This window comes from Hemitrygon akajei, chromosome 3 (assembly GCF_048418815.1).
Source record: "Hemitrygon akajei chromosome 3, sHemAka1.3, whole genome shotgun sequence".
Taxonomy (NCBI): Eukaryota; Metazoa; Chordata; class Chondrichthyes; order Myliobatiformes; family Dasyatidae; genus Hemitrygon; species Hemitrygon akajei.
This window is the reverse complement of record NC_133126.1, coordinates 860,905-883,907: the sequence shown is the minus strand read 5'-3', so window position 1 is coordinate 883,907 and position 23,003 is coordinate 860,905. Positions and strand designations below refer to the sequence as shown.

General features: G+C 43.3%; 1 protein-coding gene across 9 annotated transcripts in view; it reads left to right on the top strand.

The window, feature by feature from the left end:
* The window catches only part of tmem63c (transmembrane protein 63C), a 616,893-nt gene that overhangs the window by 225,797 nt on the left and 368,093 nt on the right, over positions 1–23,003 (top strand). For all 9 annotated transcript variants that reach the window (XM_073039119.1, XM_073039117.1, XM_073039118.1 and 6 more), the window contains 2 exons: positions 664–786; positions 13,731–13,884. In XM_073039119.1, coding sequence (XP_072895220.1) covers positions 664–786; positions 13,731–13,884 — 277 coding nt within the window. The remainder of the gene's footprint in view (positions 1–663; positions 787–13,730; positions 13,885–23,003) is intronic.

Sequence of the window (23,003 nt, the reverse complement as noted above, 5' to 3'; positions counted from 1 at the left end):
GGGATATATTTAATAGGGATCTGAAGGGCAATGTTTTCACAAAGATGGAACTGGGTGTTTGAAACAATCTATCTGAGGAGGTGGGAGAGCCAGGTACGATTACAGCATTCAAAAGACATTTGAACGGGTACATGGATATGAAAGGTCAAGAGGGATATGGTTCAAGTGCAGACAAATGGGTCTAGCATCTTGGTCAGCATGTATCATTTGAGTTGAGGGGCCAATTTGTGTAGTTATGTGCTGTATGACTATGACTGTTTGATGGGTAAGAGAGAGATAAAGGCTAAATGCAGGTGAATGGGTCTAGTTCAGGAATGTACTTTGGCAGGCATGGACAATTTGATGAAGGCCCTGTTACCCTGCTGTATAACTCTATGACAGTCCCAATGATAACCTTCAGGTACTGACATTCCAACAAAAAGCATGGATATATCATATAAAACATCAATATACTTCCTAAACATTGGTGTTCTGAACTGGGTACTTATCTAGAACTTAGCCTGTTTTTTAATAAAGTTTAGAATAGCCTCCTTTCCAGCCACAATCATGGTAAAGATATCCTTTCCTTTGTTTCAGACCACTGCTGTCCACTCACCTCTCTCTGTATTACTCTCTCACATTTCTCACACATTTGTTTTTCTAAGTGTATCCTTACTTTTCTAGGATCATGAAGGATTACCAGCATAGTAAGTGCCGGAATCGGTTGCAACAGTCCAGCGTTACAACTATTGTCAAGTCTTACAGATGGGATGTTCGCTATGCCCCTGGGCTCAGCGATATTATCTGGTGAGTCATTCTCAGAAGATCTGAAATTTAGGTTATCAGTAACAAAGTAAATGACAGCAGGAAAGTGTTTAACATATCTATACTTTTTCCTCAGCATTATTATTGTACCTGTTAGTTCTGTTAGTATCGTAAGCAATAGAAACAGGAGTAGGTCACTCCGTCCTTACACCATAGCTAAATTTATACGTAACATGCCTTTCCCTTGGTTACTCAACTGTAAAGTTTCATGTTGATAATTAATGAGTGAAGAATCTCTCAGACAACAGCAGCAGATTTTGCAGTATGTGCTGTCTTCAATCAGCGTACTTATCTGAATGTAAACACATCAGTAAAGAATATAATTTAGGAAATCTCATATTACAACTTGCCTCTCATTTCTAGGCTGCTGAGAATGGATCCAGAGTTAGTGGTATGTTCCTTGTGTGGGATGTGGGAACTTTGGCAGACTTCCAGTCTCCCTGATAACTATATCTACAAGCACACCGAACTGCAACTCCTTAGGGACCGTGTTAAATAACTGGTGGTTCAGCACAATGACCTTTGTCTCCTACAGGAAAATGAGGAGGTGATAGATAGGAACTACAGGGAGGTAGTCACCCCAAGTTGCAAGAGGCAGGTACCTGGGTGACTGACAGGAGAGGGAAGGGAATAGACAGCCAGTGCAGAGTACCCTGTGGTCATTCTCCTTAATAATAAATATACCACATTGGATACCGTTGGGGGACCTAACTGGGAGAAGCCACAGCGTGCAGGCCTCTGGCCCTGAGTCTGGCTCTGTGGCTCAGAAGGGAGGGGGTGGGGGGAGAAGAGGTGAGCTGTAGTGATAGGGGATTCATTGGTTAGAGGAACAGAAAAGAGTTTTTATGCACAAGGGAAACAGGAGGTATCCTGAAGAAGGGTCTCAATCTGAAACGTCAACTGTTTACTTTTTTCCATAGATGCTGCCTGACCTGCTGAGTTCCTGCAGCATTTTGTGTGTGTTGACGTGGATAAGAATGAGATTCTTGGATATCTTGTTGCATCCCAGGTGCCAGGGTCAGGGATATCTTGACTGAAAACACAAAAATACAACTGCAGATGCTGTGGATCAAAGAATACGTACACAACGCTGGAAGAACTCAGCAGGTCAGGCAGCATCCATGAGAAAAGAGTAGCCACTCTTTTCTCACGGATGCTGCCTGACCTGCTGAGTTCATATCTTGACTGAGTCCACAGCGTTCTTAAGTGGGAAAGTGAGTAGCCAGAGGTCAAGGTCCATGTTGGTACCAATAACATAGGTAGGATAGGTAATGTGGTTCTGCCAAGTGAGTTCAGGGAATTAGGATCTAAGTTAAAAGACAGGGCTACCAGGGTCATGATCTCAGGATTGCTGCCCCTGCTATGTGCTGGTGAGGCCAGAAATAGGAAGATCATACAGTTTAACATGTGACTAAGGAGTTGTTGCAGAAGGGAGGTCTTCAGATTTGTGGATCATTCGGCTCCCATCCAGGGAAGGCGGGACCTGTGCAGAAGATATGGTTTGCACCTGAACTGGAAGGGAACTAATATCTTAGCAGGAAGATTTTCTAATGCTGTTTGGGGGGAAGGGGTGTTAGACCAAAATTGCAAGGGGATGGGAACCAGAGTGCTAGAGCAGATAGTGGACTGGTTGTGGAGAAATATGTTTTTAAGCCTACATGGAATAATGACATTGTAGCCATTGGTGAGACTTGGTTGCAGGAGAGGCAGGACTGGAAGCTTAATGAACTGGGTTTCCATTGTTTTAGACATGGTAGAGCGGGAGGGAATAACGAAGGAGGGGCGACATTACGAGTCAAGGAAAATGTTATAGCAGTATTAAGTCAAGACAAACTGCAGAGCTCTTCTACTGAGGTGTTATGGATGGAACTAAGGAATAAGAAAGGGATGACCATATTAATAGTATTACGGTGGTGCTATAAAGTTTGTGGACCCTGTAGAATTTTATCTAATTCTGCATAAATGTGACCTAAAATCTGATCAGATCTTCACGCATGTCTTAAAACTAGATAAAGAGAACCCAATTAAATAAATAACACAAAACTTACTCATTTATACTTATTCATTTATTTATTGTTGTGTCCTTGAGCAAGGCACTTAACCACACATTGCTCCAGTCCACCCAGCTGAAAATGGGCACTGGCAAAATGCTGGGGGTTAACCTCGTGATAGACTGCCATCCTATCCGGTGGGGGGGGGGGGGGGGGGGGGAGAGTCTCGTACTCTCAGTTGCTTCACGCCACGGAAACCGGCATAAGCACTGGCCTGATGAGCCTATAAGGCTCATGGACAGACTTAACATATTCGGCACAGCATTGTGGGCTGGAGGGCCTGTATTGTGCTGTAGGAGGTCTATGTTCTATTATTTGTTGGAAAAATGTATGTGAACCTTTGCTTTCAGTAACTGGTGGGACCCACTTGTACAGCAATAACTTCAACCAAATGTTTCCTTACAAGACGGCTTGAACTCTGGGATATTGGTGGGTTGAACTGCCTAGACCATAAGACATAGTAGCAGAATTAGCCCACTCAATCCATCGTGGCTGATCCCAGATCCCACTCAACCCCATACACCTGCCTTCTTGCCATATCCTTTGATGCCCTGACTGATCAGGAAACCTATCAACTTCCGCTTTAAATGTATGCATGCACTTGGCCTCCACTGCAGTCTATGTCAGAGAATTCCACAGATTTATTACTCCCTGGCTAAATAAATTCCTCTTTACCTCTGGTCTAAAAGGTTGCCCCTCAATTTTAAGGCTATGCCCTCTAGTTCTGTATACCCCCACCATAGGAAACATCCACCTTATCTATCCTTTCAACATTCAGTAGGCTTCAATGAGATCTCCCCGCATTCTTCTAAATTCCAGTGATTACAGGCCCAAAGCGCCAAATGCTCCTCATATGGTAACCCCTTCATTCCTGGAATCACCCTTATGAACCTCCTCTGGACTCTCTCCAATGGCAACACATCCTTTCTAAGATATGGGCCCAAAACAGTTGACAATACTCCAAGTGTGGCCTGACTAGTGTCTTATAAAGGCTCAGCATTATCTTCTTGCTTTTATATTGTATTCCATAAGACCATAAGATATAGGAACAAAAGTAGGCTATTCGGCCCATTGACTGTGCTCCGCCATTCAATCATGGGCTGATCCAATTCTAGTCATCCCCACTCCCTGACTTCTCCCCATACCCTTTGATGCCCTGGCTAATGAAGAACCTATCTACCTCGGCCTTAAATACACCCAATGACTTTGCCTCCACTTCTTGTGGGAACAAATTCCACAGGTTTACCACCTCTGTCTAAAGTAATTTCTCCACATCTCTGTTCTAACTGGATGTCCGTCAATCCTGAAGTCATGCCCTCTTGTCCTAGATTCCCCTGCCATGGGAAATAACTTTGCCATATCTAATCTGTTCAGGCCTTTTAGCATTTGGAATGTTTCTATAAGATTCCCCCTCATTCTCCTGAACTCCATGGAATACAGCCCAAGAGCTGCCAGACGTTCCTCATACGGTAACCCTTTCATTCCTGGAATCATTCTCGTGAATCTTCTCTGAACCCTCTCCAATGTTGGTATATCCTTTCTAAAATAAGGAGCCCCGAACTGCACACAATACTCCAAGTGTGTATCGACATCACATCCCTGCTCTTATATTCTATACCTCTAGAAATGAATGCCAGCATTATATTTGACTTCTTCATCACCAACTCAACCTGGAGGTTAACTTTTAGGGTATCCTGCATGTGGACTCCCAAATCCCTTTGCATCTCTGCATTTTGGATTTTCTCCCCATCTAAATAATAGTCTGCCCATTTATTTCTTCCACCAAAGTGCATGACCATTGTATTGTATTGTATTTCATTTGCCACTTCTTTGCCCATTCCCCAAAACTATCTAAGTCTCTCTGCAGGCTCTCTGTTTCCTCAACACTACCCATTCCTCCACCTATCTTTTTTATCATTGGCAAATTTAGCCACAAATCCATTAATCCCACAGTCCAAATCATTGACATACATCGTAAAAAGCAGTGGTCCGAACACCGACTGCTGTGGAACTCCACTGGTAACCAGCAGCCAGCTAGAATAGAATCCCTTTATTCCCACTCTCTGTTTTCTATCAATCAGCCAATGCTCCACCCATGCTATTAACTTCCCTATAGTTCCATGGGCTGTTATCTTGCTGAGCAGCCTCATGTGTGGCACCTTGTAAAAGGCCTTCTGAAAATCCAAGTACACCATATCTACTGCATCTCCTTTGTCTACGCTGCTTGTAGTTTCCTCAAAGAATTGCAGTAGGTTTGTCATGCTTTGGCCTATCTTATCATGTGCCTCCAGGTACTCCATAATCTCATCCCTAACAATCGATTCCAACAACTTCCCAACCACTGATGCCAGGCTAACAGGTCTATAGTTTCCTTTCTGCTGCCTCTCACCCTTCTTAAATTTATTCCCCTTGAAATAAATGCCAGTAATGTATTTGCCTTCTTTACCACAGACTTAACCTGTAAATTAACCTTGTCTTGCACAAGGACTCCGAAGTCCCTCTGCACTTCTGATGTTTGAACCTTCTCCCCACTTAGATAATAGTCTGCACTATTGTTCCTTTTATCAGTATACATTATCATACATTTCCCAACGCTGTTTCCCATCTGCCATTTTTTTGCCCATTCTGCCAATTTGTCTTAAGTCCTGCTGAAATTGTATTGCTTCCTTTGCACTACCTACCCCTTCACCTATCTAAGTATTACCTGTAAATTTTGCCTCAAAGCCATCAATTCCATTATCTAAATCATTGACAATGTGAAAAGTAGTGGTTCCAAACTGACCCCTGAGGAACACCACTAGTCACCGACAGCCAACCAGAAATGGCTCCTTTTATTCCCAGTTGCTGTCTCCTGCCTGTCATTCCGCTATCCATGCCAGTATCTTTCCTGTAATGCCATAGGATTTTGTCTTGTTAAGCAGCCTTAGGTGGGCACCTTTTCAAACACCTTCTGAAAATCCAAGTAAATGACATCTACTGCCTCTCCTTTGTCCACCCTGCTTGTTACTTCCTCAAAGAACTCTTAACAGATTTGTTAGGCAAGATTTCCCTTTACAAAAACTATGCTGACCTTGACTTATTTTATCATTAGTCTCCAACTACCTTGAAATCTCATCCTTAGTAACAGACTCCAACACTTTCTCAACCACTGAGGTTAAGCTGACTGGCTAATAATTTCCTTTCTTTTGCCTTCCTCTCTTTAAAGAGTCGTGTGATATTTGCAATCTTCCTATCATCTGAGACCATGTCAGAATCAAGTGATTCTTGAGTGATCACAACCAATGCATCCGTTAGCTCTTCAGGAACCACTCTGAGGACTCTGGGATGTAGTCCATCTGGTCCAGATGACTTATCCACCTTAAGATCTTTGAGTTTGCCTGGCACTTTTTTCTTTGTAATAGCAATGGCACACTTCCCTGCTCTCTGACTCTCACGGACCTCTGGCATACTGCTAGTGTCTTCCACAGTGAAACAGATGCAAGTTACCCATTAAGTTAATCTGCCATTTCTTTGTCCCCCATTTCTACCTCATCAGCATCATTTTCCAGTGATCCAATATCAACTCTCCCCTCCTTTTCACTCTTGAGATAACTGAAAAACCTTCTGATATCCTGCTTTATATTATTGGTTAGTCTGCCCTCATATTTCATCTTTTCTCTTCTTATAGCCTCTTTAGTTGTTGTTTGTTGGATTTTAAAACCTTTCCACTCACTTTTGCTACCTTGTATGCCCTTTCCTTGGCTTTTATGCAGTCCTTAACATATTCTGTCAGCCACAGTTCCCTACCCCTGCCATTTAAGAACTTCTTCCTCTGTGGGACATATCCATCCTTTGCCTTGTGAACTATTCCCAGAAACTTCAGCCATCTCTGTTCTGCTGTCATCCCTGACAGTATCCTCCTCCAAACCACCTGAGCAAGCTCCTATCTCATGCCTTTGTGAGTCCCTTTATTCCATTGCGATCCTGCTCAAATTGCAGTATGAATTCAATCATATTATGATTACTGTCTCCTAAGGGTTCCTTTATGTTAAACTCCCTAATAAAATCTGGGTTATTACACAACACCCAATCTAAGATAGCTTTTCCTTTAGTTGGCTCAAGCACAAGCTGCTCTAAAAAGCCATCTTGTAGGCATTCAACAAATTCCCTCTCTTGTGATCCAACACCAATCTGATTTTCCCAATCCTCTTGCAAGTTGAAGTCCCCCATTACAATTGTGTCATTACCCTTATTACATGCCTTTTCCATCTCCCTTTGCAATCTCAACCTCACATCTTGGCTACTATTTTGAGGCTTATATATGATTTCCATAATGGTTTTTTTACCCTTGCAATTTCTTAACTCCATCCACAAACATTCAACATTCTCTGACCCTATGTCACCTTTCTAAAAATGTAATTTCATCTCTTATCAACACAGCCACACCACAGCTTATGCCTTCCTGCCGTTCCTTTCAATACAAAGTATATCCTTTGATGTTAAGCTCCAAACTATGACCTTCTTTCAGCCACGACTCAGTGATGCATAACATCATACCGACCAATCTCTAATTGTGCCACGAGTGTATCCACCTTAATCTGAAACCTACGTACATTTAAATACAGCACCTTCAGTCCTGCATTCTTTTCCCTTTTGAATTTTGCCTCTGTGGTACAATATAACTCTTTGCTCTGTCTGCATTTATACCCAATCATTGGTTTAACCTTCCTTACATTAATGTTACATCCATCATCTACTTGTAAACCTGCTGGCTTATCCTCAGCTTTATCATACGTGTTCTCATCCCCTGCCATATTAGATTAAACCACTCCCAACAACTCTACTAAATCTGCCCGCAAGAAAATTGGTCCACCTCGGTTTCAGTTACAACCCATCCTTTTTGTACAGGTCCCTCCTACCCCAGACGACCTCCCGATTATCCAGAAATCTGAATCCCTGCCCCCTGCTCCAATTCTTCAGCCATGCATTTATCTGCCATCTCATTCTATTCCTATCATCACTGTGGCATAGCACAGGCAGCTGTCTTGAGATTACTACCTTTGAGGTCCTGCTTCTCAGTTTCCTTTCTAACTCACTGTATTCTTTTTTCAGGAACTGCTCCCTTTTTCTTCCTATCTCATTGATATTAATATGTACCACAACTTCTGGCTGCTCACCATCCCTTTTCAGGATATTGTGCACGCGTCCAGAAACTTCTTGAACTCTGGCACCTGGGTGTTGCCTATTTTGCATCCACAAAATCACCCATCTGTCCTCTGACTATAGAGTCACCTATTACTGCTGCCATCCTCTTCAGTTCTCTACTTTTCTGAGCCACAGGCCCAGACTTAGTGCCGGAGGCTCAGCTGCTGTTGCTTCCCCGAGGTACGTCGTCCCCCTCTAACAGTACTCAAAATGGAGTACTTATTGTTGAGATCTTCCCACAACATTTCTACAGCATTAAGAGCAGGACATTGACTGGCCATTCCAAAATATGAATTTTCTTCTTTTTAAACCATTTTGCTGTTGATTTACTCTTGTCTTTTGGATATTGTCTTGTATTATCCAACTTCTATTCAGCTCAGGTGATGGACTGCTACCCTGACATTTTCCTGTAAAATGTCTTGATATAAGTTTTTATTCATTGTTCCCTCAACAATGAGGAAGCAGTCCAGGTTCTGAGGCAGCACAGCAGCCCCAAACCATAATGCTCCTTCCACCATTCTTCACAGTTGGGATGAGGTTTTGGTGTTAGTGTGCAGTGTCCTTTTTCCTCCAAACATAGCAATGTGCATTTCTGCCAAAAAGTTCAACTTTTGTCTCATCTGTCCACAGAATATTGTCCCAGAAGCATTGCAGAACATCTAGGTAATATTTTGCAAACTTGAGACATGCAGCAATGTTTGGAAAGCAGTGGTTTTCTTCGTGGTGTCCTTCCATGAACACCATTCTTGTTCATTGTTTTTTTTAATAGTGGACACATAAACCGAGAGTTTAGCAAGTTCTAGAGATTTATGCAGGTCTTTTGCTGTTACGCTTGGGTTCTTTTTCACCTCCTTCAGCATTGCATGTAGTGCTCTTGGTGGGATCATAGAAACATAGAAACAGAGCACAATACAGGACCTTCGGCCCACAAAGCTGTGCCAAACAGGTCCTTACCTGAGAAATTACCCATAGCCCTCTATTTTTGCGAGTGTAAAAGGCCCTATCGTATCCACCTCCATTACTGTTGCCGTTCCACGCACTCAGCACTGTCTACGTAAAAAATGCAACCCCTGATATTTCCACTGTACCTACTTCCAAGCACTTTAAAACTGTGCCCTCTTGTGCTAGCCATTTCAGCCCAAGGAAAAAGCCTCTGACTATCCACACAATCAATGCCTCTACTCATCTTGAACACCTTTACCAGGTCACCTCTCATCCTCTGTTGCTCCAAGGAAAAAAGGCCAAGTTCACTCAACCTATTCTCATAAGGCGTGCTCCCCAATCCAGGCAACATGCTTGTAAATCTCCTCCGCACCCCTTCATATAGTGAGACGACCAGAACTGAGCACAGTACTCCAAGTAGGATCTGACCAGTGTCCTATATAGCTGCAACATTACCTCTTGGCTCCTAAACTGAATCCCACAATTGATGAAGGCCAATGTACCGTATGCTTTCTTAACCACAGAGTTAACCTGTGCAGTAGCCTTGAGTGTCCTATGGACTTGGACCCCAAGATCCCTCTGATCCTCCACACTACCAAGAGTCTTAACATTAATACTATATTCCGTCATCATATTTCACCTACCAAAATGAACCACCTCACACTTAGCTGGTAAGAACTCCATCTGCCACTTCTCAGCCCATTTTTGCATCCTATCAATGTCCCACTGTAAACTCTGACAGCTCTCCACACTATCCACAACACCTCCAACCTTTGTGTCATCAGCAAATTTACTAACCCATCCCTCCACCTCTTCATCCAGGTCATGTATAAAAATCAGAAAGAGTAGGGGTCCCAGAACAGATCCCTGAGGCACACCACTGGTGACCGACCTCCATGCAGAATATGACCCATATACAACCACTCTTTGCCTTCTGGGGCAACACAGTTCTGGATTCACAAAGCAATTTCTCCTTGTATCCCATGCCTCTTTACTTTCTCAATAAGCCTTGCATGGGGTAACTTGTCAAATGCCTCATTGAAATCCATATACACTACATCTACTGCTCTACCATCATCAATGTGTTTAGTCACATCCTCAAAAAATTCATTCAGGCTCGTGAGGCATGACCTGCCTTTCACAAAGCCATGCTGACTATTCCTAATCATATTATATCTCTCCAAATGTTCATAAATCCTGCCTCTCAACTTACCAACCACTGAAGTAAGACTCACTGGTCTATAATTTCCTGGGCTATCTCTACTCCCTTTCTTGAATAATGGAACAACATCTGCAACCCTCCAATCTTCCAGAACCTCTCCTGTCCCCATTGATGATGTAAAGATCATCGCCAGAGGCTCAGCAATCTGCTCCCTCGCCTCCCACAGTATCTTGTCCAGTCCCTGGGGTACATCTCGTCTGGTCCTGGTGACTTATCCAATTTGATGCTTTCCAAAAGCTCCTGCACATCCTCTTTCTTAATATCTACATGCCCAAGCTTTTCAATCCGTTGTAAGTCATCTCTACAATCGCCAAGGTCCTTTTCCGTAGTGAACACTGAAGCAAAGTACTTATTAAGTACTTCTGCTCTTTCCTCTGGTTCTATACACACTTTTCCACTGTCACACTTGATTGGTCCCATTCTCTCACATATTATCCTTTTGCTCTTAACATACTTGTGGAATGCCTTGGGCTTTCCTTAATCCTGTCCACCAAGGTCTTCTCATGGCCCCTTCTGGTTCTCCTAATTTCTTTCTTAAGCTCCTTCTTGCTAGCCTTATAATCTTCTAGCTTTCTATCATCAGCTAGCTTTTTGAACCTTTTTGCCACCTCCTACGGGATCCCACTACCAAGCACATCTTTCCCTCCCCCCCTCTTTCTGCTTTCCGCAGGGATCGCTCCCTACGCGACTCCCTTGTCTACTCGTCCCCCCATCCCTTCCCACCGATCTCCCTCCTGGCACTTATCCTTGTAAACGGAACAAGTGCTACACCTGCCCTTACACTTCCTCCCTCACCACCATTCAGGGCCCCAGACAGTCCTTCCAGGTGAGGCGACACTTCACCTGTGAGTCGGCTGGTGTGGTATACTGCGTCCGGTGCTCCCGGTGTGGCCTTTTATATATTGGTGAGACCCGACGCAGACTGGGAGACTGTTTCGCTGAACACCTACTCTCTGTCTGCCAGAGAAAGCAGGATCTCCCAGTGGCCACACATTTTAATTCCACATCCCATTCCCATTCTGATATGTCTATCCATGGCCTCCTCTACTGTCAAGATGAAGCCACACTCAGGTTGGAGGAACAACACCTTATATACCGGCTGGGTAGCCTCCAACCTGATGGAACATTGTCTTCTCTAACTTCCGTTAATGCCCCTCCTCCCCTTCTTACCCCATCCCTGATATATTTAGTTTTTTTACCCCCACCCTTTTTTTTCTCTCTGCCCATTACTCTGCCTGTGCTCCATCTCCCTCTGGTGCTCCCCTCCCCCTTTCTTTCTCCCTAGGCCTCCCGTCCCATGATCCTTTCCCTTCTCCAGCTCTATATCACTCTGCCAATCACCTTTCCAGCTCTTAGCTTCATCCCACCCCCTCCGGTCTTCTCCTATCATTTCGCATTTCCCCTTCCCCCCCACTTTCAAATCTCTTAGTATCTTTCCTTTCAGTTAGTCCTGACAAAGGGTCTCGGCCCAAAACATCGACAGCGCTTCTCCCTATAGATGCTGCCTGTTCCACCAGCATTTTGTGTGTGTTGTTTTGAACCTTTTGTAAGGTCTTCTTTTCTTTTTGACTAGATTTAAGTACAGCCTGTCCTCTTGTAGGCTTATCTATGTATTGTGTCAAGAAACCTTCTTGAACACACTTAACAAACTCCACCCCATCTAACCCCCTTGCTCTAGAGAGATGCCAATTGATATTTGGGAAATTAAAATCTCACCACGACAACCCTGTTATTATTTCCAAAATCTGTCTCCCTATCTGCTCCTCGATGTCCCTGTTACTATTGGGTGGTCTATAAAAAACACCCAGTAGAGTTATTGACCCCTTCCTGTTCCTAACTTCCACCCACAGAGACTCCATAGACGATCCTTCCATGTCTTCCTCCTTTTCTACGGCCGTGACACTATCTCTGATCAACAGTGCCACGCCCTCACCTCTTTTGCCTCCCCTCCTGTCCTTTCTGAAACATCTAAAGCCTGGCACTCGAAGTGACCATTCCTGCCCCTGAGCCATCCAAGTCTCTGTAATGGCCACAACATCATAGTACTTGGATCTTTGATCTTTACAGGATGCAATAGTACTGAGCTTCCTCCATTTGTTGAAAATTTCTCTTACTGTGGACTGATGAATACTCAGGTCTTTAGAAAGGCTTTTGTAGCCTTTCCCAGCTTCATGCATCTCTACAATTCTTCTAAGGTTAGCTGAAAGTTGTTTTGATTGAGGCATGGTGCACATAAACAAATCTTTCTTGAGGAGATCAAGCTCTGTCAGTAATCTGACTTTGTGTGTCTTTTTTTTGTAGGACAGGGCACCTCTGCAACCCACCCTTCCATTCTCATCTCATTGACTGGAACACCTGATTCCAAATAGTTTTTGTAGAAGACATTATCCCAGAAGCTCACATACTTTTTCCAGCAAATACATGTAATATTGGATCATTTTTCTCAATAAATAAATGAAGTACAATGTTATTTAATTGGGTTCTCTTTATCTGGTTTTAGGCTTCACTGTGGTTCATTATTTACATAAATGATTTGGATAAGGATACGTGTGGCATGATCAGAAAATTTGTATACTTTTCCAAAATTAGCTTTATAACAGTAGGATAGACAATTACAATGCTTAAAAGACATTGGAGGGGTACATTGATTGAAAGATTTAGAGGGATATAGGCCATATACAGTAAGATGAAATAGTATCAGTTAGGCATCTTGGACAGCATTGACATTGGGTAGAAGGGCCTGTTTCCATGCTACGTGACCCTGTCTCCATCAATCCTCACTTTGCCCCTGAAATATGAGGTGTTTGGGGTCAACCACTTTGCAGGGTCTGGAGTCACTCTGCCTCATCACCACTCCCTCCTTCTTTCTCTATCCTTCCCTCCCCCTATCCACTACTCCCTCTTTTTGCCACTCCAGCATGTTCTGCCTCTTTCCTTTCCTGTCATCTCATTTCACTGTCTTTCCTTTCCTTTCCCATTTATTTTCCTAATTTCATCTGATCACACAAATGCATTCCTCAGCCCCATTTCCTTTAACTGCTGCATCATGACAACAATCACAAATTCTTCCAATGACTCCCTCCCCTTTTGCCAAGATTGGTACAATTAACTGGTTATTAAAGACTTGTCCAAGACACCCTCTGTGAGCCTCAAAGTAGAAAATCACAGCAACATTAAAATTGTAACAAATTGTAACTGACCCTCCTAGGACCAATTAGAATGTTCTTTAGACCCTTGGATGCAGGGTGAAGTCTGTTGTCCATCCAATTTCGACAGGTTTCATCTTGACAGGGAACCTTAGCAAAGTTTTCTAAATTTGATGGTTTCATGTGTGACTCATTTTCTACTTTAGTGGGAGATCGCAATCCCATAATTTAGAGTTACAGTCTATAGTGCCAGCATTAGCAGAAGCAGCTGAGGTTGGGACATACAGTATACATGCAATGTGGTCCTGCCTATTGGGTTTCAGCTTCATCCTCTGTTGATGTTCCCTCATTTGCTCGTAATGTCTTTTCTCACTGTGTTAGGGAGAACCTGTCGGTGCAGGGCAGTGTCTGGTGGATCCGCTGCGCCATTCTCAACATCCTCCTCTTTCTACTCCTCTTCTTCCTCACTACACCTGCCATCATCGTGAACACTATGGATAAATTCAATGTCACTAATCCCGTGGAGAGCCTGAAGGTAGGTGCTGCCCACTAACCCTGACATGCCTAACACCCTTACAGCTATACAAGGCCTGCTCCATGCACAGAGCAAGGTCATCCTACCTGTCGATGCTTGGTCCCTGTACAGAAGCCTTGCCCCCTCACTGGACTATGGTGCTAATCTCCCAAATCGGTTTCAAGGGAGAGGGCAAAGTAACTGACCCCACTGAGATTTACCACTCCCTACACTGTACCTAGTGCAGAGAGATCTCACTCCCTACACTGTATGCAGTGCAGACAGATCTCACTTCCCACACTGTACCCAGTACAGAGATACTCGCTCCCCACACTGTATCCAGTACAGACAGGTCTCGCTCTCCACACTACCCCCAGTGCAGAGAGATCTCACTGGCCACTCTGTCCCCAGTGCAGAGAGACCTCTCTCCCCACACTATATCCAGTGCGGGCAGATCTCATCTTACCCAGATACTGTGTTGGGAGTAAAGTGGGTGGCATTATTTCTATTCCTCCTGGGAATGGTCTGAGCAAAAAATTTAAAAAAGGAATAGAAAATGTTGGAAATAGTTAGCAGATCAGGCAGTATCTATGTGGAGAGAAACTGAGCTAACTTTGCATCATATTAAATGGTACAAGCCCTTTGGCCCAAATATGTATGTTGGCCAACTTGTCTACCTGAACTAGTCACATTTCCCCATGTTTGGCTCATATCAAAATCAGGTGTATTATCATTGATTACTGAATCAGGTTTATGATGTAAAATTTGTAGCCATATAGCACAAAGACATACAAAAATTTATACATTTCAAAAATAAATAAATAATAAATAAAAAGAAAGAATAATGAGATAGTGTTCATGGGTTCATTGACTGTTCAGAACTCTAATGCTGGAGGGGAAGAAGCTGTTCCTAAGTCATTGAGTGTGGGTCTACAGCCTCCTGTACCTCCTCCCTTATGGGCAAAAGTGGGCATGTCCCAGATTATGAAGGTCCTTAATGATGGATACTGCCTTCTTGAAGCACCTTCTCTGTCTTGAAGATATTCTCAATTGTGGGGAGGGTTGTGTCTACAATGAGGTTGGCTGTCTACCAAGTTCTGCAGCATCTGCGATCCTGTGCATTGGAGTTTCCATACCAGAGGGTGATGCAATTAGTCAGAATACTCTCCATGGTAGTGTCCATGAGTTCAGAGAAGGTTCAGAAATGATGGAAAAGTTTCTGAAAACTTCAGGCTCCTGGAATAATAATAAGAAGGCATGTCCTAGATGGTGGGTATCATTAATGATGGATGCCACCTCTTGAGTCACTGCCTCTTGAAGATGTCTTTGATGATGGGGAGGCTACTGCCTATGATGGAGCTGGCTGAGTCTTCAACTCTCTGCAACCTCATGAGATCTTGTGCATTGGAAGCTCCATACTGGGTGGTGATGCAACTAGTCAGAATACTATCCATGATATATCTGGAGAAATTTGCTTGGAGACTTTGGTTACCTACCAGATTTCCTCAAACTTCTAATGAAGTATAGCAATTGGTGTGCTTTCTTCATGATTGCATCAATATGGTGGGCCTTGGACAGATCCTCTAAGATGTTGATGCCCAGGAACTTGAAGCTGCTCACCCTTTCCACTGCTGAACCCTTGCATTCCCTTGACTACCCCTTCCTGAAGTCCATAATCATCAGAGGTGCAGAGGGATTTAGGAGTCCTTGTTCAAGACTCCCAGAGGTTAATTTACAGGTTGAGTCTATGGTAAAGAAGGCAAATGCAATGTTGGCATTTATTTCAAGGGGAATAGAAGATAAAAGCACAGAGATAATGCTATGATTTTATAAGACACTAGTCAGGCTGCACTTGGAGTATTGTCAACAGTTTTAGGCCCCATATCTCAGAAAGAGTGTGTTGTCATTGGAGAGAGTCCAGAGGTGGTTCACAAGTGTGATTCCAGGAATGAAGGGGTTAACATATGAAGAGCATTTGGCACCTTTAGGCCTGTACTCACTGGACTTTAGAAGAATGTGGGGCATCTCCTTGAAACCTAATGAATGTTGAAAGGACTAGATAGGGTTGATGTGGAGAGGGTGTTTCCTACAGTTGGGGTATTCCAGGACTAGAGGGCACAGCCTCAAAATTGAGGGACAATCTTTTAGAACAGATGTAAGGAGGAATTTATTTTAGTCAGATGTAGTGAATCTGTGGAATGCTCTGCCACAGACTGTGGTAGAGGCCAAGTCTGTGGGTATATTTAAGGTGGAAGTTGATGGTTTCCTGATCAGTCAGGGCATCAAAGGATCAGGCGAGAAGGCAGGAGTATGGGGTTGAGTGGGATTCAGGATCAGCCATGATGGAATGGCGTAGCAGATTTGATGGGCTGAATGGCTTAATTCTGCTCCTATGTCTTATGGTCCTATGATCAATTCCTTAGTCTTAAATGACAATAGACAGTAGGTGCAGGAGTAGGCCACTCGGCCCTTCTAGCCAGCACCGCCATTCACTGTGATCATGGCTGATCATACACAATCAGTATCCCGTTCCTGCCCTCTCCCCATATCCCTTGATCCCGCTATCTATAAGAGCTCTATCTAACTCTCTCTTGAATGCATCCAGAGACTTGGCCTCCACTGCCTTCTTTGGCAGAGCATTCCACATATCCACCACTCTCTGGGTGAAAAAGTTTTTCCGCATCAATGACATTGAGTGCAAGGCTTCTGTTGAGACACCATTCAACCAACTGATATACCTCACACCTCATTTGTGCCATCTGAAGTTCTGCCAATAACAGTGGTGTCTTTTACAAATTTATAAATTGTGTTTCAGCCTCACAGTCATTAATGTAGAGAGAGGAGAGCTGTGGGCTTAACACATCAAGTCAAGTCAAGTCACTTTTATTGTCATTTCGACCATAACTGCTGGTACAGTACATAGTAAAAATGAGACGTTTTTCAGGACCATGGTGTTACATGACACAGTACAAAAACTAGACTGAACTACATAAAAAAAAACAACACAGAGAAAGCTACACTAGACTACAGACCTACACAGGACTGCATAAAGTGCACAAAAACAGTGCAGGCATTACAATAAATAATAAACAGGACAATAGGGCAAGGTGTCAGTCCAGGCCTCAGGTATCGAGGAGTCTGATAGCTTGGGGGAAGAAATTGTTACATAGTCTGGTCATGAGAGCCCGAATGCTTTGGAACCTTTTCCCAGACGGCAGGAGGGAGAAGAGATTGTATGAGGGGTGCATGGGGTCCTTCATAATACTGTTTCCTTTGCGGATGCAGCGTGTAGTGTAAATGTCCGTGATGGTGGGAAGAGAGACCCTGATTATCTTCTCAGCTGACCTCACTATCCGCTGCAGGGTCTTGCGATCTGAAATGGTGCAATTTCCGAACCAGGCAGTGATGCAGCTGCTCAGGATGCTCTTTATACAACCCCTGTAGAATGTGATGAGGATGGGGGGTGGGAGATGGACTTTCCTCAGCCTTTGCAGACAATAGAGACGCTGCTGGGCTTTCTTTGCTATGGAGCTGGTGTTGAGGGACCAGGTGAGATTCTCCATCAGGTGAACAGCAAGAAATTTAGTGCTTGATATCTTCATATCCTTGAGGTACATCAGTGTTGATTGTCAGTGAGGAGATGTTATTTCCTGATGAAGTGGTCAAGGATCCAGTTGCAGAGGGAGGTACTGAGGCCCAGGTTTAGAAGCTTGGTAATTAATACAGAACAAATGATGGAGTTGAACGCTGAGCTGTAATCGACAAACTGCAGCCTGATGTATGTTTTGTTGTAGTCTAGGTGCTACAAAGCAGAGTGGAGAGCCATTGAGCTGGTGTCAGGTGAAATGCAGAGTCTAGCACCTGGCACTCCCTCTGTAAAAAAAATTCTTACCATAAAAACTTTTATTTAAACCTCTTACCTTAAACCTGTTCCCTCTAGTGTTAGCATTTCCATCCTGGGTGTAAAAATAACTCAGGATTCAAGTGCATAAGAGACAGTTGAGACAGTTAGGGGGACAGATAGGAGATTCTGTGGCTGCGAAAAGATGTCAGGAGGATATGTTGTGTTCCAGGTACTAAGGTCCAGGATGTCTCAGAGCAACTGCAGAATATTTTCAAGAGGGAAAGTGAACAGCCTGAGGTCATGGTGCACATTGGCACCAATGACTTAGATAGAAAAGATGAAGAGGTCCTGTACAGTGAGTATAGGGAGTTAGGGAAGAGGCTGAAGTGCAGCACCTCCAAGGTAGTAACATCTGGATTACTCACAGTGCCATGTGCTAGCTAAGACAGGAATAGGATGTTGTACAGATGAATGAGTGGCTGAGGCCTGATGCAGGGGATGGGCTCTCAGATTTCTGGATTATTGGGATCTCTTCTGGGGAATGTGTGACCTGTAGAAAAAAGGATGGGTTATACCTGAACCCAAGGGGGGCCAATCTCTTTGCAAGCAGATTTGCTAGAGTTCTAGAGAGGATTTAAACTAATCTGGCAGGGAGATGGGAACTGGAGTGATAGGGGTGAAGATGGGCAGTTGGTATGCAAGCAGATGAGACACTGAGGATATGGCAGATGATATGGCAAAAGTGCAATCAGTGGGATGAACTGAAGTGTAACATGACAGCAAAATCAAAAAGGGTGATGAATGTAGGTCTGAAGGTGTGATATTAGAATACACAAGGTATATGGAGTAAGGTAGATGATCTTGTAGCGCATTATAGATTGGCAGCTAAGACTTTGTGAGCATTATTGAGTTGTGACTGAAGAAAAATCATAGTTGAGAGCTTAACATCCAAGGATACATATTGTATTGAAAGGACAGGCAGGAAGGCAAAAGCGGTGGCATGGGTCTTGGTAAAAAAAAATGAAATCAAATCCTTAGAAAGAGGTGACAATAGGATCAGATGATGTAGAATCCTTTTAGGTAGAGTTAAGAAACTACAGAGGTAAAATTACCCTGATGGAAGTTATATATAGGCCTCTGAACAGTAGCCGCAAATTACAATAGGAGACAGAAAAGACATGTCAATAGGGCAACGTTACGATAGAATTTCAATATGCAGGTAGATTGGGAAAATCAAATTGGTGCTGGATCTCAATAGAGAGAATTCATAGAATGCCTATGAGATGGCTTTTTAGAGCAGATAGTGCCCACTAGTTGAAAAGCAGTTCTGGATTGGGTGCTGTGGAATGAATCAATTTGATTAGGGAGCTTGAGGTAAAGGAACCCTTAGGAGACAGTGATCATAATATGGTAGAATTCACTCTGAAGTTTGAGAGGGAGAAGATAAGGTCAGATAAAGGATGACGGCAGAGCAGCAATGGCTGATACATCCCAAAGAAGTAGTAGTATTCTAAAACCAGGATGAATAAACCATGGCTGATAAGAGAAGTCAAAGCCAACAAAAAAAAGCCTAAGACAGGGCATATAATAGAGCAAAAATTAGTGGAAAGTTAGAGGATTGGGAATTAATTAAAAACCAGCAGAAGGTGAAGGCAACTAAAAATTCATAAAGAAGGAAAAGATAAAATACAAAAGTAAGCTAGCCAAAAATATGAAAGAGGATACAAAATGTTTCTACAGATATATAAAGTGTAAAAGAGAGGAAACTGTAGATATCAGGCTGCAGGAAAATGATGCTGGAGTGGTGGTAATGGAGGTTGAGGAAATGATGGGTGAACTGAATAAGTAATTTGCATCAGTTTTCACTCTGGAAGACACTAGTAGTATGCTGTAATTTTGAGGGTGTCAGGGGACAGAAGTTGCCATTAACTAGGGAGAAGGTGCTTGGGAAACTAAAAGGTCTGGAGGTAGATAAGTCACCTAGACCAGATGGTCCACACCCCAGAGTTCTGATGGAGGTAGCTGAAGAGATTAGAGAGGCATTAGCAATGATCATTCGAGAATCAATGGATTCTGGCATGGTTCTGGAGGACTGAAAATTGCAAATTTCACTCCACTCTTCAAGAAGGGGGAGAGGCAGGGGGAAAAAAAAGGAAATTATAGGTCAGTTAGTCTGACCTCAGTATTTGGGAAGATGTTGGAGTTGATTGTTAAGGATGTAGTTTTTGGGGTACTTAGAGGCACATGATAAAATAAGCAGCAGTCAGCATGGCTTCCTCAAAGGGAAATCTTGCTTGACAAATCTATCGTATGGAATTCTTTGAAGAAGTAACAAGCAGAATAGACAGAAAAGAATCTGTGGATGTTATGTATGTGGATTTTCAGAAGGCCTTTGTCAAGGTGCCACACATGAGGCCGATTAACTTTGAAGCTCATGATATTACAAGAGAGGTACTAGCATAGACAGAGCATTGGCTGATCGTCAGGAGGCAAGAGTGGGAATAAAGGGAGCCTTTTCTGGTTGGCTGCTGGTAACTAGTGGTGTTCCACACAGGTCTGTGTTAGGTCTGCTTCTTGTTACGTCATACAGTGGCATGCAAAAGTTTGGGCACCCCGGTCGAAATTTCTGTTACTGTGAATAGTTAAGTGAGTAGACAATGAACTGATCTCCAAAAGTTATTAAGTTAAAGATGAAACATTTTGTTCAACATTGTAAGCAAGATTAGTGTGTTATTTTTGTTTTGTACAATTTTAGAGTGAAAAAAAGGAAAGGAGCACCATTCAAATGTTTGGGCACCCCAAGAGATTTGAGTACTCATAACTTTCACCAAGGTCTCAGACCTTAATTAGCTTGTTAGGGCTATGGCTTGTTCACAGTCATTGTTAGGAAAGGCCAGGTGATACAAATTTCAAAGCTTTATAAATACACTGACTCGTCAAACCTTGTCCCAACAATCAGCAGCCATGGACTCCTCTAAGCAGCTGCCTAGCACTCTGAAAATTAAAATAAATGATGCCCACAAAGCAGGAGAAGGCTTTAGGAAGAGAGCAAAGCGTTTTCAGGTAGCCGTTTCCTCAGTTCATAATGTAATTAAGAAATGGCAGTTAACAGGAATGGTGGAAGTCAAGTTGGGGTCTGGAAGACCAAGAAAACTTTCCAAGAGAACTGCTCATAGGATTGGTAGAAAGGCAAATCAAAACTCCTGTCTGACTGCAAAAGACTTTCAGGAAGATTTAGCAGACTCTGGAGTTGGGGTGCACTGTTCTACTGTGCAGCGACACCTGCACAAATATGACCTTCATGGAAGAGCCATCAGAAGAAAACCTTTCTGTGTCCTCACCACAAAATTCAGTGTCAGAAGTTTGCAAAGGAACATCTAAACAAGCCTGATACATTTTGGAAACAAGTCCTGTGGACTGATGAAGTTAAAATAGAACTTCCTGGCCGCAAGGAGCAAAGTTATGTTTGGAGAAAAAAGGGTGCAGAATTTCATGAAAAGAACACATCTCCAACAATTAAGCACGGGGGTGAATTGATCATGCTTTGGGTTTGTGTTGCAGCCAGTGACACTGGGTCATTTCACTAGTAGAGGGAAGAATGAATTTAATTGAATACCAGGAAATTCTAGAAGCAAACATCACAATGTCTGTAATAAAGCTGAAGATGAAAAGAGGATGGCTTCTACAACAGGATAATGATCCTAAACACACCTCAAAATCCATAATGGACTACCTCAAGAGGCGCAAGCTGAAGATTTTGCCTTGGCCCTCACAGTCCCCTGACCTAAACATCATCGAAAACCTGTGGATAGACCTCAAAAGAGCAGTGCATGCAAGACAGCCCAAGAATCTCACAGAACTAGAAGCCTTTTGCAAGATAGAATGGGTGAAAATCCCCCAAACAAGAATTGTAAGATTCTTAGCTGGCTACAGAAAGCGATTACAAGCTGTGATACTTGCCAAAGGGGGTGTTACTAAGTACTGACCATGCAGGGTGCCCAAACTTTAGCTTCAGGCTCTTTTCCTTTTTTGTTATTTTGAAACTGTAAAAGATGGAAATAAAAAAGTAATCTTGCTGAAAATATTAAAGAAATGTGTCATCTTTAACTTATGTCTTTTGGAAATCAGGTCATCTTTTATTCACTTAGCTATTCACAGTAACAGAAATTTTGACTAGGGGTGCCCAAACCGCCACTGTATGTCAGTGATTTGGATGATGGATATGATGGATTTGATGGCTTTGTGGCCAGGTTTGTGGATGATATAAAGATAGGTGGAGGGGCAGATAGTTTTGAAGAAGTAGAGAGGCTAGAGAAGCACTTAGATTAGGAAATGGGTAAAGAAGTGGTAGATGGAATACAGTGTCAAGAAGTGTGGTCATGCACTTTGGTAGAAGAAATAGAAGCATAGACTATTTTCTAAATGGAGAGAAAATTCAAAAATCTGAGGTGCAAAGGGACTTGGGAGTCCTAATGCAGGATTTCCTAAAGGTTAATTTGCAGGTTGAATTGGTGGTAAGGAAAGCAAATGTTATGTTAAAGTTCTTTTCACGAGGACTAGGCCTACCTGGGGGAAGCAACAGTGGCCGCACCTCTGACACAGAGTCTGTCCCTGTGGCTCAGAAAGGTAGGGGAAGGAAGAGGATGCCAGCAGTGATAGGGGACTCTATAGTTAAGGGGTCAAACAGGCGAAGCTGTGGACGCAGGAAAGAAATGTGGATGGTAGTTTGCCTCCCAGGTGCTAGCGTCCAAGATGTTTCTGATCATGTCCACAATATCTTGAAGTGGATAGGAGAACAGCCAGAGGTCATGGTACATATTGGTACCAACAACATAGGTAGGAAAAGGGACTACAGAGAGTTAGGAAGGAAGTTGAGAAGCAGGACCTCAAAAGTAGTAATCTTGGGATTACTGCCTGTGCCACGTGACAGTGAGTATAAGAAGAGAATGAGGTGGAGGACAAATGTGTGGCTGAGGGATTGGAACGGGGGCAGGGTTTCAGATTTCTGGATCATTAGGACCTCTTTTGGGGCAGGTGTGACCTGTACAAAAAGGACGGGTTGCACTTGAATCCCAGGGAGACCAGTATCCTGGTGGGGAAGTTTGCTAAGGCTATTTAGAGTTTAAACTAGAATTGCTGGGGGTGGGAACTGAACTGAAGTGACAGAGGGAAGGGAGGTTGGCTCACAAATAGAGAAAGCTTGGAGACAGTGCGAAAGGGAGGATAGGCAGGTGATAGAGAAGGGACATGCTCAGACCGATGGTTTGAGATTTGTTTATGAACAAAGTGGATGAGC